Below are 18,571 nucleotides of genomic sequence, written 5' to 3' on the forward strand. Positions count from 1 at the left end.
GTGGTGTGGTGAGTTGAATGTCTGACTCAGTTGTCTATGCTCTAGACAGCTAGCAGGCCGCGGCTAGCAGGCTAGCAGATGGGCATTCAGGGGACGTCGCGACAGAGGAGCCAGTTGATAAACCCCCTCGGGCGAATTACGTTGGTAGTCCAGTCGTGATGGGTCGGTGGGGGTCCAGGCTGATTGTCAAAATAGGTATTGTAGCCCAAGGAGTGGCTGATGGACCTCTTTGGCTAGCCGGAAGATGGGCCTAGCAATGCTAGCTCCAGGCTAATTGGTTCTTGCTTCGGGACAGAGACGTTAGCCAGGAGTGGCCACTCGGATAGCAGCTAGCTAGCTGCGATGATCCAGGTGAAACGGTTCAGAGCTTGCTGTAGGAATCCGGAGATATGGAGAAAAATAAGTCCAACTTGCTCTAGTTTGAGTCGCGCTGTGCAGACTGGCGAGAGTTGTCCGGTCTAATGGTAGCTGAGGACCGCGAGCAGTGGCTGGCTGGCTACTAGCTAGTAGCTAGTTAGCTGGCTAGCTTCTGTTGGGGTTCCGGTTCAGAAGTAAAGAAATAGCAGATCCATACCACATTGAGTCAGGCAGATTGCAGGAGAGTATGTTGAAGTTGAGGTTAAGAAAAATATAAAACATATATGGGAAGAAAAATATTTAAAAAGATAAAGATATATACATGGGATACGACAAGACGAGGACAAAAAGAAGTCTGACTGCTACGCCATCTTGGATCACATGTCCTATGAAAAACAGTAACTAAATACAGTGGGGCAAAAAAGTATTTAGTCAGCCATCAATTGTGCAAGTTCTCCCACTTAAAAAGATGAGAGGCCTGTAATTTTCATCATAGGTACACGTCAACTATGACAGGCAAAATGAGGGGAAAAAATCCAGAAAATCACATTGTAAGATTTGTAATGAATTTATTTGCAAATTATGGTGGAAAATAAGTATTTGGTCAATAACAAAAGTTTATCTCAATACTTTGTTATATACCCTTTGTTGGCAATGACACAGGTCAAACGTTTTGTGTAAGTCTTCACAAGGTTTTCACACACTGTTGCTGGTATTTTGGCCCATTCCTCCATGCAGATCTTCTCTAGAGCAGTGATGTTTTGGGGTTGTCGTTGGGCAACACGGACTTTCAACTCCCTCCAAAGATTTTGTATGGGGTTGAGATCTGGAGACTGGCTAGGCCACTCCAGGACCTTGAAATGCTTCTTATGAAGCCACTCCTTCGTTGCCCGGGCGGTGTGTTTGGGATCATTGTCATGCTGAAAGACCCAGCCACGTTTCATCTTCAATGCCCTTGCTGATGGAAGGAGGTTTTCACTCAAAATCTTACGAGACATGGCCCCATTCATTCTTTCCTTTACACGGATCAGTCGTCCTGGTCCCATTGCAGAAAAACAGCCCCAAAGCATGATGTTTCCACCCCCATGCTTCACAGTAGGTATGGTGTTCTTTGGATGCAACTCAGCATTCTTTGTCCTCCAAACACGACGAGTTGAGTTTTTACCAAAAAGTTATATTTTGGTTTCATCTGACCATATGACATTCTCCCAATCCTCTTCTGGATCATCCAAATGCTCTCCAGCAAACTTCAGACGGGCCTGGACATGTACTGGCTTAAGCAGGGGGACACGTCGGGCACTGCAGGATTTGAGTCCCTGGCGGCGTAGTGTGTTACTGATGGTAGGCTTTGTTACTTTGGTCCCAGCTCTCTGCAGGTCATTCACTAGGTCCCCCGTGTGGTTCTGGGATTTTTGCTCACCGTTCTTGTGATCATTTTGACCCCACGGGGTGAGATCTTGCGTGGAGCCCCAGATCGAGGGAGATTATCAGTGGTCTTGTATGTCTTCCATTTCCTAATAATTGCTCCCACAGTTGATTTCTTCAAACCAAGCTGCTTACCTATTGCAGATTCAGTTTTCCCAGCCTGGTGCAGGTCTACAATTTTGTTTCTGGTGTCCTTTGACAGCTCTTTGGTCTTGGCCATAGTGGAGTTTGGAGTGTGACTGTTTGAGGTTGTGGACAGGTGTCTTTTATACTGATAACAAGTTCAAACAGGTGCCATTTATACAGGTAACGAGTGGAGGACAGAGGAGCCTCTTAAAGAAGAAGTTACAGGTCTGTGAGAGCCAGAAATCTTGCTTGTTTGTAGGTGACAAAATACTTATTTTCCACCATAATTTGCAAATAAATTCATAACAAATCCTACAATGTGATTTTCTGAATTTTTTCCCCCTCATTTTGCCTGTCATAGTTGACATGTACCTATGATGAAAATTACAGGCCTCATCTTTTTAAGTGGGAGAACTTGCACAATTGGTGGCTGACTAAATACTTTTTTGCCCCACTGTATGTAAGGGTATGAGAACGTCGATCTCTTTTATAAAACTGTGAATGGTTGTGTAATGGTGCATGCTCTTCTGTGTTCCTCTGTCTGAAGCTCTGAATGTGGACGGGCTGTACAGAGTGAGTGGGAACCTGGCGGTCATCCAGAAACTACGCTTCGCTGTCAATCATGGTAGGTGCTACTGTCCTCTCTTCACTGTCAATCATGATAGGTTTTCCTGCTGCTGTCCTCTCTCTTCACTCTCTCTCTCGTCACTGTCACTAGAAAATGGCGCCAGAAGAAATGGCAGCAGATTTACGGGCGCCTAACCAATTGTGTTTTTTTCACGTTATTTCTTATTCTGTACATAATGTTTCTGCCACCGTGTCTTACGCCAAGAAAAGCTTCTGGATATCAGGACCGCGATCAGTCACCCCCTTTTTTCTTCAAGAAGCAGAACGCACAGGATGTACTTCAGACACCCGACAAAGCCCAAAATCGCCATCATTGGCAAGAAAAAGAGACGCAGGTACAGAGGACCCAGGACGGGGTGCCTCGTAAGGATCCACCGACGGCGAGTGGGAAATCTGCCTTTACCATCAGTATTACTTGCCAATGTACGATCACGAGTATCCTACCAAAGGGACTTCAAAAACTGTAATATAGATTTTGCCTGCCTGAAGTAGAGTATTTCATGATAAGCTGTAAACCACACTATTTGCCAAGACAGTTTTCATCTGTATTTTTCATGGCTGTTTATTTACCACCACAGACGAATGCTGGCATTAAGACCACACTCAGTCAGCTGTATAAGGAAATAAGCAAATAGGAAACCGCTCACCCAGAGGCCGGGGACTTTAAATCAGGGAAACTTAAATCAGTTTTACCTAATTTCTATCAGCATGTTAAATGCGCAACCAGAGGGAAAAGAATTCTAGATCACCTTTACTCCACACACAGAGTACAAAGCTCTCTCGCCCTCCATTTGGCAAATCTGACCATAATTCTATCCTCCTGATTCCTGCTTACAAGCAAAAATTAAAGCAGGAAGCACCAGTGACTCGGTCTATAAAAAAGTGGTCAGATGAAGCAGATGCTAAACTACAGGACTGTTTTGCCAGCACAGACTGGAATATGTTCCGGGATTCTTCTGATGGCATTGAGGAGTACACTATATCAGTCACTGGCTTTATCAATAAGTGCATCGAGGACGTTGTCCCCACAGTGACTGTACGTACATACCCCAACCAGAAGCCATGGATTACAGGCAACATTCTCACTGAGCTAAAGGGTAGAGCTGCCGCTTTCAAGCTTATAAGAAATCCTGCTATGCCCTGCGATGAACCATCAAACAGGTAAAACGACACTACAGGACTATGATTGAATCGCACTACACCGGCTCCGACGCTCGTCTTATATGGCAGAGCCTGCAAACTATTACAGACTACAAAGGGAAGCACAGCCGAGAGCTGCCCAGTGACACGAGCCTACCAGACGAGCTAAATCACGTCTATGCTCGCTTCGAGGAAAGCAACAATGAGGCATCAGCTGTTCCGGATGACTGTGTGATCACATTCTCCATAGCCGACGTGAGTAAGACCTTTAAACAGGTCAACATTCACTTGACGGATTACCAGGACGTGTGATCTGGGCATTTGCTGACCAACTGCGAGGTGTCTTCACTGACATTTTCAACATGTCCCTGATTGAGTCTTATATACGAACATGTTTCAAGCAGACCACCATAGTCCCTGTGTCCAAGAACACTAAGATCACCTGCCTAAATGACTACAGACCCATAGCACTCAGGTCTGTGGCCATGAGCTATAAGACTCCTGAACAGGTAATGAAATGACTACCCGGACTATTTACATTGTGTGTGTGTGTGTGTGTCCCGTTACAGCCTCGCTGCTGTTAAATTCACTGTCTTTTTATTTTTTTATTTATTTATCTATTGTTTTCCTAATACATATTTATTACTTAATAATTGCACTGTTTGTTAGGGCTTGTAAGTAAGCATTTCACTGTAAGGTGTTTAATTCTGCTCACGTGACAAATAGACTTTGATTTGATCATGGTTGGTACCACTGCTACTGTCCCTCTCTCTGTATACTGACAGTCTGAGTATGCATGGACGTGTAGTACACTGAATAACCCTGTGTGTGTGTGTGTGTGTGTGTGTGTGTGTGTGTGTGTGTGTGTGTGTGTGTGTGTGGTGTGTGTGTGTGTGTGTGTGTGTGTGTGTGTGTGTGTGTGTGTGTGTGTGTGTGTGTGTGTGTGTGTAGATGAGAAGGTGAACCTGGAGGAAGGGAAGTGGGAGGATATCCATGTGATTACAGGAGCGTTGAAGATGTTCTTCAGAGAGCTTCCTGAACCCCTCTTCACATATGGATTATTCCATGACTTTGTCAACTCAATCAGTGAGTACATAATAATCCCATTGGTTTTACTATGAGTACAATAACAACAACAAATACACATCCTGGCTAGTCCATTCTAATAGTTGAATTCTTTACTTCATGTTGTATTAGTGTCCATCTATATGTCTACTACTGTACTACTGAATGTAGAAAATGTTATATTTATCCATTGGGTGGCGCTACATCACATTAAAGATTAGGAAATGGGAATCGCCCAGTGTGTTGTTTGAATGTGAAGCCTGTTGTTGTTCTTCCTACTGAACAGGAAGGGACAAGCTGAAGTTGTCCAATGAGAGAAGCTTTTTTTCGTTATCGGTTGCAAAACATTTTGCTACAGTATTCAGTATTTCTGTCTGCTCAACAGAGATCCCAGACTACAAGCAGCGTGTCCAGTCCATCAAGCAGCGGGTCAAACAGTTACCAAAATCCAACCAGGACACTATGCAGGTCCTCTTCAAACACCTCAGGAAGTTAGTCAACCTCCACAGTTAACTAAATGACAATATCATCTTGTTGTTTTAGCATCATTCATATTGATCCCCTGTTTAACAGGGCTAGGGTTGCAAAATTCCATTAACTTTCCCCAAGTTCCCAGGTTTTCAATGCTATAGCCTCTTGCCCTCAATGTAAATAGGAAGTTGTTCTTAATTTACCTGCCTGGTTAAATGAATAAATACAAACTTGTTCTCTCTCCGCTGGGTGATTGAGTTTTAGCTGTATGATGCTACATTTATAATGATATAGCTGTTAGCTATAACGCTCCTCTCTCTGTCCGCAGGGAGATTGAGTTTTATCTATATGATGCTACATCTATAATGATATAGCTGTTAGCTATAACGCTCCTCTCTCTGTCTGCAGGGTGACTGAGTTTTATCTATATGATGCTACATCTATAATGATATAGCTGTTAGCTATAACGCTCCTCTCTCTGTCTGCAGGGTGACTGAGTTTTATCTATATGATGCTACATCTATAATGATATAGCTGTTAGCTATAACGCTCCTCTCTCTGTCTGCAGGGTGACTGAGTTTTATCTATATGATGCTACATCTATAATGATATAACTGTTAGCTATAACGCTCCTCTCTCTGTCTGCAGGGTGATTGACCACGGAGAGGAGAACCGTATGACGACCCAGAGCGTGGCCATAGTGTTCGGCCCCACCCTTCTCAGACCCGAGACAGAGACGTGGAACATGGCGGTCCACATGGTCTATCAGAACCAGATAGTAGAGCTCATCCTGCTGGAGTACGAGGGCATCTTTAGGTAGACACCAGAGGGGTGACCTTTCCCCTGGGTACAGATCTAGGATCAGTTTCCCTTCCCACACAATCATAACCTTAACCATTAGTGGAGGAAATGCTAAACTGACCCAAGATCAGCATCTCGGGGCAACTTCACCCTACACTGGTGGAGACGGGAGGTGATGTTCACTAGGAACGACACGGAAGCTAACAGGACGAAACGGAGAGGGACAACGGGAACTTGTCCAATAAGAAACACTTGTTTTGGTTTTCCGTTGTCAAATGCTTCGTAACGTTGTGCTGTAATGACTCCAACCCAGACCTCCTCTCTGAACACCATCACCACCATGACTATGCAGAGCTCTCAACCCAACCCAGGAGAGACTGGTCCAACTCACCTCCCTCTATCCCGTAGTCATTCACGCCTCAGAATCCATCTCCAGCGAACCAAACCTGTAAGACAAGGACTTATTATACACAACCAATAAACCATAGTTGAGACTCTTAGCAGCAAACATGGGAGATGCCTCCCCCTCCTGCTCCTCTCTCCATGGCTGCTTTTGTGGGACTTTCTGCAAAAGGCAACATCCAATCCTGACTGTCCATTCACTGGATCACTATGGCCATCGTAAATGATCCCTCTCCTCTAAATACAGACTCTCTCTCCTCAGTAAAGCAGTCCGTTCTACACACTGAATGTGTCTTACGTGGCTCACTATTCACTATAAAGTGTACTTCTTCTGGCCAAAGGTAGTGCACTATATAGGGAATAGGGTTCCATTTGGGACGAAGTAACTGACTCATGGTTTTTCTTCAGCCATCATACCAAAACTATTCTGCTTCTCTGGTTTTCAGAAGAAATCTTCTCCTATCAGTCAGATTTCAACTTGAAAATACAGAACTGGTCCGCTGACTGGTGGTGAATAAGGAAACCATTAATAAATGAAAGTTCTGTTGAATAATATGTACAGCTGCAGTGTGTTGTGTCAAATGGTACCCTATTCCCTTCGTAGTACACTACTTTCAACCAGAGCTCTGATCAAAGGTAGAGCACTATAAAGAGAATGAACAAGGTAGCATTTTGGATGCAACCTGTGTGTGTGTGTTGGGGGGGGGGGGATTGACTGACTGACTGGAAATATGTTGTACAGATGTTTGATAGTAATTATGTTTGACTTGATGGTGAGCGTTAGAAACTTGGGGAAACAATCACTAACGTATTAAGATTCGTTCCATAACGTAGACTGATTGTGTAAAAAAATAATAAAAAAATAATCATTTAGGATTGAAAAATTCCAGTAACTTTCCTAAAATTCCTAGATTTTCCCCAAATCACTGTTGGGAGGATTCCCTGGATAGTCTGCATATTCACTCCTGATCCAGGGGACATTCCAACCAGGATTTTTGGAAAACCTAGGGAATTTGGGGAAAGTAACTGTAATTTTACAACCCTGGAACTACTTACTATATGACCTGGGGTTGTGGAGGTTTACCTGTGTTGTGGGTAAATGACACATTTTGAATGTCATTATTTTCCAAACTAACTGCTGTTCATGACGTCTTTGTCTAATTGGAATAAAGGCCTCCATTGAGACCCTGTAAAACCTGTGCCACTTGTTTTCTCATCTCTCGTCTGACACACACACACACACACACACACACACACACACACACACACACACTGATACCATAAACAAAAACGTGCACACATTTCCACCATCATTGAAAACAACACAAAGGTCTTTCAGGTGGGGCTTGTTGATACTGGATTTTATTATATTTGTTTTTGCTGAGACAGCAAATTTCTGCTTGACCTTTTGTGATGGAAAATTTTATGAAACTATTTGTATACTGACATAACTAATGATTAGAATACATATTCTTGAAATAATAACACATTAAACCAAAAGGCAAATGTAGATCAGTATAAGTTCAGTCCTTGAAATACACTTATTGGCAATATTATACTGTAGCTACAACATTTGATGAATAAATGCAGATTTTCTCTCAATCCTGTCATGAATTTATCCTGCTCTACCTGGAAGACTAGTGAGCACTGTGTTGTGTAATAAAGTACCTGGAAGACTAGTGAGCACTGTGTTGTGTAATAAAGTACCTGGAAGACTAGTGAACACTGTGTTGTGTAATAAAGTACCTGGAAGACTAGTGAACACTGTGTTGTGTAATAAAGTACCTGGAAGACTAGTGAACACTGTGTTGTGTAATAAAGCACCTGGAAGACTAGTGAACACTGTGTTGTGTAGTAAAGTACCTGGAAGACTAGTGAGCACTGTGTTGTGTAACAAAGTTTCAAAAGACTGGAAAAGGAACTAATCATGTCATACACATTGTCTCTCTATGTCTGTCTAAAGTAAAAGTAAAGAAGTTCTGGAAAACAGTTTAAGACCTGGAGAATAAACACTCCTCCTCAGAGCTGCCCTTAATGTTGATGATGTGGTTGTTACTAACAATCCAATTTTATTGGTCACATACACATGGTTAGCAGATGTTAATGCGAGTGTAGTGAAATGCTTGTGCTTCTAGTTCCGACCGTGTAGTAATATCTAACAAGTAATCTAACAATTTCACAACAACTACCTACAAGTGTAAAGGAATGATTAAGAATATGAATATAAGAATATAAATATATGGATGAGCGATGGCCGAACGGCATAGGCAAGGTGCAATAGATGGTATAGAGTACAGTATATACATATTTTTATTTCACTTTTACTTAACCAGGTAGGCTAGTTGACAAGTTCTCATTTGCAACTGCGACCTGGCCAAGATAAAGCATAGCAATTCGACACATGCAACAACACAGAGTTACACATGGAATAAACAAAACATACAGTCAATAATACAGTAGAAAAAAGAAAACAAGAAGTCTATATACAGTGAGTGCAAATGAGGCAAGATAAGGGAGTTAAGGAAATAAATAGGCCATGGTGGAGAAGTAATTACAATATAGCAATTAAACACTGGAATGGTAGATGTGCAGAAGATGAATGTGCAAGTAGAGATACTGGGGTGCAAAGGAGCAAGATAAATAAATAAATACAGTATGGAGATGAGGTAGGTAGATAGATGGGCTGTTTACAGATGGGCTATGTACAGGTGCAGTGATCTGTGAGCTGCTCTGACAGCTGGTGCTTAAAGCTAGTGAGGGACATATGAGTCTCCAGCTTCAGAGATTTTTGCAGTTAATTCCAGTCATTGGCAGCAGAGAACTGGAAGGAAAGACGACCAAAGGAGGAATTGGCTTTGGGGGTGACAAGTGAGATATACCTGATGGAGTGCGTGTTACGAGTGGGTGCTGCTATGGTGACCAGTGAGCTGAGAAAAGGTGGGGCTTTACCTAGCAGAGACTTGTAGATAACCTGTAGCCAGTGGGTTTGGCGACGAGTATGAAGCGAGGGCCAACCAACGAGAGCGTACGGGTTGCAATGGTGGGTAGTGTATGGGGCTTTGGTGACAAAACGGATGGCACTGTGATAGACTGCATCCAGTTTGTTGAGTAGAGTGTTGGAGGCTATTTTATAGATGACATCACTGAAGTCGAGGATCGGTAGGATGGTCAGTTTTACGAGGATATATTTGGCAGCATGAGTGAAGGATGCTTTGTTGCGATATAGGAAGCCGATTCTAGATTTAATTTTGGATTGGAGATGCTTAATGTGAGTCTGGAAGGAGAGTTTACAGTCTAACCAGACATCCAGGTATTTGGAGATGTCCACGTATTCTAAGTCAGAGCCGTCCAGAGTAGTGATGCTGGACGGGAGAGCAGGTGCGGGCAGTGATCGATTGAATAGCATGCATTTAGTTTTACTTGCGTTTCAGAGCAGTTGGAGGCCACGGAAGGAGAGTTGTATGGCATTGAAGCTCGTCTGGAGGTTAGTTAACACAGTGTCCAAAGAGGGGCCAGAAGTATACAGAATGGTGTCGTCTACGTAGAGGTGGATCAGAGAATCACCAGCAGCAAGAGCAACATCATTGATGTATACAGAGAAGAGAGTCAGCCCGAGAATTGAACCCTGTGGCACACCCATAGAGACTGCCAGAGGTACGGACAACAGGCCCTCCAATTTGACACACTGAACTCTATCAGAGAAGTAGTATGTAAACCCGGCGAGAAACCAAGGCTATCAAGTCTGCCAATAAGAATGTGGTGATTGACAGAGTCTAAAGCCTTGGCCAGGTCAATGAATGTGGCTGCACAGTAATGTCTCTTATCGATGGCGGTTATGATGTTGTTTAGGACCTTGAGCGTGGCTGAGGTGCACCCATGACCAGCTCTGAAACCAGATTGCATAGCGGAGAAGGTACGGTGGGATTTGAAATGGTCGGTAATCTGTTTGTTAACTTGACTTTCAAAGACCTTAGAAAGACAGAGTAGGATAGATATAGGTCTGTAGCAGTTTGGGTCTGGAGTGTCACCCCCTTTGAAGAGGGGGATGACCGCGGCAGCTTTCCGATCTTTGGGAATCTCAGACAATACGAAAGAGAGGTTGAACAAGCTAGTAATAGGGGTTGCAACAATTTCGGCAGATCATTTTAGATAGAGAGGGTCCAGATTTTCTAGCCCGGCTGATTTGTAGCGGTCCAGATTTTGCAGCTCTTTTCAGAACATCAGCTATCTGCATTTGGGTTTAGGAGAAATGGTGGGGGCTTTGACGGGTTGCTGTGGAGGGTGCCGGGCAGTTGACCAGGGTAGGGGTAGCCAGGTGGAAAGCATGGCCAGCCATAGAGAAATGCTTATTGAAATTCTCAACTATAGTGGATTATCGGTGGTAACAGTGCTTCCTAGTCTCAGTGCAGTGGGCAGCTGGGAGAAGGGGCTCTTATTCTCCATGGACTTTACAGTATCCCATAACTTTTTTGAGTTAGTACTACAGGATGCAAATTTCTGTTTGAAAAAAGCTAGCCTTAGCTTTTCTAACTGCCTGTGTATATTTGTTCCTAACTTCCCTGAAAAGTTGCATATCACAGCGGCTATTCGATGTTAATGCAGAACGCCACAGGATGCTCTTGTGCTGGTCAAGGGCAGACAGGTCTGGAGTGAACCTAGGACTATATCTATTCCTAGTTCAATTTTTTTTGAGTGTGGCATGCTTATTTAAGATGGTGAGGAAGGCACTTTTAAAGAATAATCAGGCATCATCTACTGACAGGATGAGGTCAATGTCATTCCAGGATACCCCGGCCAGGTTGATCAGAAAGGCCTGCTCGCAGAAGTGTTTTAGGGAGCGTTTGACAGTGATGAGGGGTGGTCGTTTGGTCGCAGACCCACATCTATGACGGTGCCCGTGTTTACGGATTTGGGGTTATACCTGATAGGTTCATTGATAATTTGTGTGAGATTGAGGGCATCAAGCTTAGATTGTAGGATGGCCGGGGTGTTAACTTGTTGGGGTTAGGGGGCAGTATTGAGAATTTTGGAAAAAATATGTGCCCATATTTAACTGCCTCCTACACCAACTCAGAAGCTAGAATATGCATATTATTGTTCAGGTTTGGATAGAAAACACCCTAAAGTTTCTAAAACTGTTTGAATGGTGTCTGTGAGTATAACAGAACTCCTATGGCAGGCAAAAACCTGAGAAGGTTTCATGCAGGAAGTACCCTGTCTGACAAGGTGTTGTTGTTCTTGCTTCTGTTTATTGAAGAGTCAGGATTTTAGCTGTAACGTAACAATTCCTAGGGCTCCAATAGGCTCTCAGAACCTGGGAAAAACCTGAACGATGACGAGGCAGCCTCAGGCTGAAACACAGAATCCCCTTTTCCAAGTGTCACATCAGAGGACAATAGAATTAGGCGTGTTCGCGATTCGACCCCGTGGAGTATTTTCCTTCGGCTGTTTAGCTAATTGCAGATTCCCGGTCGGAATATTATCGCTTTTCTACGAGATAAATTGCATAAAAATTTATTTTAAACAGCGGTTGACATGCTTCGAAGTACGGTAATGGAATATTTAGAATTTTTTTGTCACGTTCTGCGCCATGCGCACGACCGTGATTTACAATTCTGATAGTGTCTAGAACGCACGAACAAAACGCCGCTGATTGGATATAACGATGGATTATTTGGGACCAAACCTACATTTGTTATTGAAGTAGAAGTCCTGGGAGTGCATTCTGACGAAGAACAGGAAAGGTAAGACCATTTTTCTTATAGTAAATATGATTTTGGTGAAGGCTAATCTTGCCGGGTGTCTAAATAGCTAGCCCGTGATGGCTGGGCTATGTACTTAGAATATTGCAAAATGTGCTTCATCCGAAAAGCTATTTTAAAATCGGACATATCGAGTGCATAGAGGAGTAATGTATCTATAATTCTTAAAATAATTGTTATGCTTTTTGTGAACGTTTATCGTGAGTAATTTACAAAATTGTTAGTAAATTCCCCGGAAGTTTGCGGGGGGTATGCTTTTTCTGAACGTCACATGCTAATGTAAAAAGCTGTTTTTTGATATAAATATGAACTTGATTGAACAGACATGCATGTATTGTATAACATAATGTCCTAGGTGTGTCATCTGATGAAGATCATAAAAGGTTAGTGCTGCATTTAGCTGTGTTTTGGGTTTTTGTGACATTATATGCTAGCTTGAAAAATGGGTGTCTGATTATTTCTGGCTGGGCACTCTCCTGACATAATCTAATGTTTTGCTTTCGTTGTAAAGCCTTTTTGAAATCGGACAGTGTGGTTAGATTAACGAGAGTCTTATCTTTAAATAGCTGTAAAATAGTCATATGTTTGAGAAATTGAAGTAATAGTATTTCAAACGTTTTAAAAATCGCGCCACAGGATTCAACTGGCTGTTACGTAGGTGGGACGAATTCGTCCCTGCCGGTCCCATAGAGGTTAAGCATGTCCCAGTTTAGGTCACCTAGTAGCGCAAGCTCAGAAGATAGATCGGGGGCAATCAATTCACATATGGTATCGAGGGCACAGCTGGGGGCAGAGGGAGGTCTATAGCAAGCGGCAACGGTGAGAGACTTGTTTCTGGAAAGGTGAATTTTTAGAAGTAGAAGCTTGAATTGTTTGGGTACAGACTTGGATAGTAATACAGAACTCTGCAGGCTATCTTTGCAGTAGATTGCAACACCGCCCCCTTTGGCAGTTCTATCTTGGCAGAAAATGTTATAGTTAGTGATGGAGATTTCAGGGGTTTTTGGCTGTTTTCCTAAGCCAGGATTCAGACACGGCTAAGAGATACGGGTTGGCAGAGTGTGCTAAAGGAGTGAGTAAAACAAACTTAGGGAGTAGGCTTCTAATGTTAACATGCATGAAACCAAGGCTTTTACGGTTACAGAAGTCAACAAATGAGAGCACCTGGGGAGTGGGAGTGGAGCTAGGCACTGCAGGACCTGGATTAACCTCCACATCACCAGAGGAGCAGAGGAGAAGTAGGATAAGGGTATGGCTAAAGGCTATACAAACTGTCCGTCTAGCACATTACATTTACATTTACGTCATTTAGCAGGCGCTCTTATCCAGAGCGACTTACAAATTGGTGCATTCACCTTATGATATCCAGTGGAACAACCACTTTACATCTATATCAATTTATTTATTTTTTTGCGGCGGGGGAGGGGGGTGGTTAGAAGGATTACTTTATCCTATCCCAGGTGTTCCTTAATGAGGTGTCGTTTCAGGTGTCTCCGGAAGGTGGTGATTGACTCCGCTGTCCTGGCGTCGTGAGGGAGCTTGTTCCACCATTGGGGTGCCAGAGCAGCGAACAGTTTTGACTGGGCTGAGCGGGAACTGTGCTTCCGCAGAGGTAGGGGGGCCAGCAAGCCAGAGGTGGATGAACGCAGTGCCCTTGTTTGGGTGTAGGGACTGATCAGAGCCTGAAGGTACGGGGGTGCCGTTCCCCTCACACCTCCATAGGCAAGCACCATGGCCTTGTAGCAGATGCGAGCTTCAACTGGAAGCCAGTGGAGTAGCACGTTCGGAACAGAGAGTGAAAGAAGCAGGTTTCTGGGCACGATAGCATAGATTCAAGGCATAGTGTACAGACAAAGGTAAGGTAGTATGTGAGTACATTGGAGGTAAATGTATGCATTGAGTAAGGATGAGAGAGATATAGTCTCTAGAGACGTTTAAATCAGGTGATGTCATCGCATATGTAGGAGGTGGAACAATACCTCTTGACGCACCTTAAGGCCAGGGGGCGCTATTGAGAATTTTGAAAAAAATAAGTGCCCATAATAAACTGCCTCCTACACAAACTCAGAAGCTAGGATATGCATATTATATATCATATAATTAGTAGATTTGGATAGAAAACACTCTAAAGTTTCTAAAACTGTTTGAATGGTGTCTGTGAGTATAACAGAACTCATATTGCAGTCAAAACCCTGAGACAAATCCTAACAGGAAGTGGAAATCTGATGTGTGGAATAATTTTTTAGCCTTTGCCTATGAAACACACAGTGAGTTAGGATTCATGTAGCACTTCCTATGGCTTCCACTAGATGTCAACAGTCTTTACAAAGTGGTTTGAGTCTTCTCCTGTAAAAACTGACCGAACGAGAGGCCTGGAAAGTTTGTCATAGGGGGAGGGCCATTACTACTATGACGCGCGTGCCCGTGGGTACTCTCTCGTTCCGAAACGTTTTGTAAGACAATGCAATCGTCCGCCTTGAATATTATTGAAGTTCTGATTAAAAAAGGCCCTAAAGATTTATGTTATGCAACATTTTACATGTTTGAACGAACGTAAATAATTTGTTTTTGCACATTCGTGACGACAAGTCCCGCTTCGTACATTTTGAGTAGCCTTCGGAACGCGCTAACAAGAAGGAGCTATTGGGACATAAATTATTAACTTTTTCGAACAAAACTACATTTGTTGTGAACCTGGGATTCCTGGAAGTGCCTTCTGATGAAGATAATCAAAGGTAATTGAATATTTACAATATTTTAGATTTTAGGTGACGCCAAGATGGCGCTAACCTGTATCGCCTAGCCTATTTTTCTGAGCATAGCACCTCGTTTATTGCAAAGCGTGATTTCCCAGTAAAGTTATTTTTTGATCTGGCAATGCGGTTGCATTCACGAGATGTTAATCTATAATTCTTTGGATGACAATATTATATTTTACCAATGTTTTCGAATAGTAATTTTGTAAATTGTAGCGTTGATTCACCGGAGGTATTTGAGGTAAAATATTTTCTGAACATCACGCGCTAATGTAAAATGCTGTTTTTATATATAAATATGAACTTTATCGAACAAAAGAATGCATGTATTGTGTAACATGATGTCCTAGGACTGTCATCTGATGAAGATTGTCAAAGGTGCTTCATTTAGCTGTGTTTTGGTTATTTGTGATGCATGTGGTTGGTCGGAAAATGGCGGTGTGGCTATTGTGTCGATGTACTCTCCTAACATAATGTAATGTTTTGCTTTCGCTGTAAAGCCTTTTTGAAATCGGACAACGTGGTTCGATTCAGGAGAAGTATATCTATAAAATGGTGTAAAATAGTCATATATTTGAGAAACAGAAATTATTAGATTTGGATTTGAATATGGCGCTCTGATTTTTTCCGCTGGATGTTGATCCCGGTTACGGGATCCGCGCGGCAAGAAGTTCTTAAGGCATATTAAACCTAGGCATTGAGTAATGATGAGAGAGATATAGTCTCTAGAGACGTTTAAACCAGGTGATGTCATCGCATATGTAGGAGGTGGAACAACATGGTTGGTTAATGGATATTGAGCAGGGCTAGAGGCTCTACAGTGAAATAAGACAGTAATCACTTACCAGGACAGTAATGGACGAGGCATATTGATATTAGAGAGAGGCATGCTTAGCCAAGTGAACATATGGGTCCAGTGAGTGGTTGGGCTGACTGGGGACACGGCGATTCAGACAGTTAGCAGGGCGACGCTAAATCAAATCAAATCAAATGTATTTATATAGCCCTTCTTACATCAGCTGATATCTCAAAGTGCTGTACAGAAACCCAGCCTAAAACCCCAAACAGCAAGCAATGCAGGTGTAGAAGCACGGTGGCTAGGAAAAACTCCCTAGAAAGGCCAAAACCTAGGAAGAAACCTAGAGAGGAACCAGGCTATGAGGGGTGGCCAGTCCTCTTCTGGCTGTGCCGGGTGGAGATTATAACAGCACATGGCCTAGATGTTCAAATGTTCATAAATGACCAGCATTGTCAAATAATAATAATCATAGTAGTTGTCGAGGGTGCAACAAGTCAGTAACACAAGAGTAAGTGTCAGTTGGCTTTTTCATAGCCGATCTTTGAGAGTATCTCTACCGCTCCTGCTGTCTCTAGAGAGTTGAAAACAGCAGGTCTGGGACAGGTAGCACGTCCGGTGAATAGGTCAGGGTTTCAGCAGGTCTGGGACAACAGGTCTGGGACAGGTAGCACGTCCGGTGAACAGGTCAGGGTTCCATAGCTGCAGGTAGAACATTTGGAACTGGAGCAGCAGCACGACCAGGTGAACTGGGGACAGCAAGGAGTCAGGTAGGTAGCCAGGTAGTCCTGAGGTATGGTCCTAGGGCTCAGGTCCTCCGAGAGAGAGAAAGAAAGAGAAAGAGAGAGCATATTTAAATTCACACAGGACACCGGAAAAGACAAGAGAAATACTCCAGATGTGACAGACTGACCCTAGCCCCCCGACACATAAACTACTGCAGCATAAATACTGGAGGCTGAGACAGGAGGGGTCAGGAGACACTGTGGCCCCATCCGATGAAACCCCCAGACAGGGCCAAACAGGTAGGATATAACCCCACCCACTTTGCCAAAGCACAGCTTCCACACCACTGGAGGGATATCTCCAACCACCAACATACCATCCCAGGACAAGGCCGAGTATAGCCCACAAAGATCTCCGCCACGGCACAGCCCAAGGGGGGGGGGGGGGGCACCAACCCAGACAGGAAGACCACGTCAGTGACTCAACCCACTCAAGTGACGCACCCCTCCCAGGGACGGCATGGAAGAACACCAGTAAGCCAGTGACTCAGCCCCCGTAATAGGGGTAGAGGCAGAGAATCCCAGTGGAAAGAGGGGAAACCGGCCAGGCAGAGACAGCAAGGGCGGTTCGTTGCTCCAGCCTTTCCGTTCACCTTCACACCCCTGGGCCAGACTACACTTAATCATAGGACCTACTGAAGAGATGTGTCTTCAGTAAAGACTTAAAGGTTGAGACTGAGTCTGCGTCTCTCACATGGGTAGGCCGACTATTCCATAAAAATTGAGCTCTATAGGAGAAAGCCCTGCCTCCAGCTGTTTGCTTAGAAATTCTAGGAACAATTACGAGGCCCGCGTCTTGTGACCGTAGCGTACGTGTAGGTATGTACGGCAGGACCAAATCGGAAAGATAGGTAGGGGCAAGCCCATGTAATGCTTTGTAGGTTGGCAGTAAAACCTTGAAATCAGCCCTTGCCTTAACAGGAAGCCAGTGTACGGAGGCTAGCACTGGAGTAATATGATCACATTTTTTGGTTCTAGTCAGGATTCTAGCAGCCGTATTTAGCACTAACTGAAGTTTATTTCGTGCTTTATCTGGGTAGCCGGAAAGTAGAGCATTGCAGTAGTCCAACCTAGAAGTAACAAAGGCATGGATAAATTTTTCTGCGTCATTTTTGGACAGAAAGTTTCAGATTTTTGCAATGTTACGTAGATGGAAAAAACAGTCTTGATATGTTCTTCAAAAGAGAGATCAGGGTCCAGAGTAACGCTGAGGTCCTTCACAGTTTTATTTGAGACGACTGTACAACCATCCAGATTAATTGTCAGATTCAACAGAAGATCTCTTTGTTTCTTGGGACCTAGAACAAGCATCTCTGTTTTGTCCGAGTTTAAGAGTATAAAGTTTTCAGCCATCCACTTCCTTATGTCTGAGACACAGGCTTCTAGCGAGGGCAATTTTGGGGCTTCACCATGTTTCATTGAAATGTACAGCTGTGTGTCATCCGCATAGCAGTGAAATTTAACATTATGTTTTCGAATGACAGGGGTAAAATATATAGTGAAAACAATAGTGGTCCTAAAACGGAACCTTGAGGAACACCAAAATTTACAGTTGATTTGTCAGAGGACAAACCATTCACAGAGACAAACTGATATCTTTCCAACAGATGAGACCTAAACCAGGCCAGAACTTGTCCATGTAGACCAATTTGGGTTTCCAATCTCTCCAAAAGAATGTGGTGATCGATGGTTTCAAAAGCAGCACTAAGATCTAGGAGCACGAGGACAGATGCACAGCCTCGGTCTGACGTCATTAAAAGGTCATTTACCACCTTCACAAGTGCAGTCTCAGTGCTATGATGGGGTCTAAAACCAGACTGAAGCGTTTCGTGTACATTGTTTGCTAACAAGCTAACAGTTAGTAGGCCGGGGCTAAACAAGCTAGCAGTTAGCAGACCGGGGCTGGCAAGCTAGCAGTTAGCAGACCGAGTTAGCAAGCAAGCAGTTGGCAGACCGGGGATAGCAGTTAGCAGACTGGGGCAAGCAAGCTAGCAGTTAACAGACCGGGGTTAGCAAGTTAGCCTTTGAGGGATGTCGCGATGGGGGTAAGTCTGTTTT

The 18,571-nt window shown here is 43.6% G+C and overlaps 1 protein-coding gene across 5 annotated transcripts in view; it reads left to right on the plus strand.

Moving 5' to 3' along the window:
- Window positions 1–7,613, plus strand: part of LOC115157477 (rho GTPase-activating protein 12) — a 156,419-nt gene extending 148,806 nt beyond the window's left edge. For all 5 annotated transcript variants that reach the window (XM_029705750.1, XM_029705752.1, XM_029705751.1 and 2 more), the window contains 4 exons: window positions 2,456–2,533; window positions 4,627–4,761; window positions 5,126–5,231; window positions 5,860–7,613. In XM_029705750.1, the coding sequence (XP_029561610.1) occupies window positions 2,456–2,533; window positions 4,627–4,761; window positions 5,126–5,231; window positions 5,860–6,031 (491 nt within the window). In that variant the 3' untranslated portion in view covers window positions 6,032–7,613. The remainder of the gene's footprint in view (window positions 1–2,455; window positions 2,534–4,626; window positions 4,762–5,125; window positions 5,232–5,859) is intronic.
- Window positions 7,614–18,571: the final 10,958 nt, after the last annotated feature.

The sequence above is a fragment of the Salmo trutta genome, chromosome 21 (genome assembly GCF_901001165.1).
Source record: "Salmo trutta chromosome 21, fSalTru1.1, whole genome shotgun sequence".
NCBI lineage: Eukaryota > Metazoa > Chordata > Actinopteri > Salmoniformes > Salmonidae > Salmo > Salmo trutta.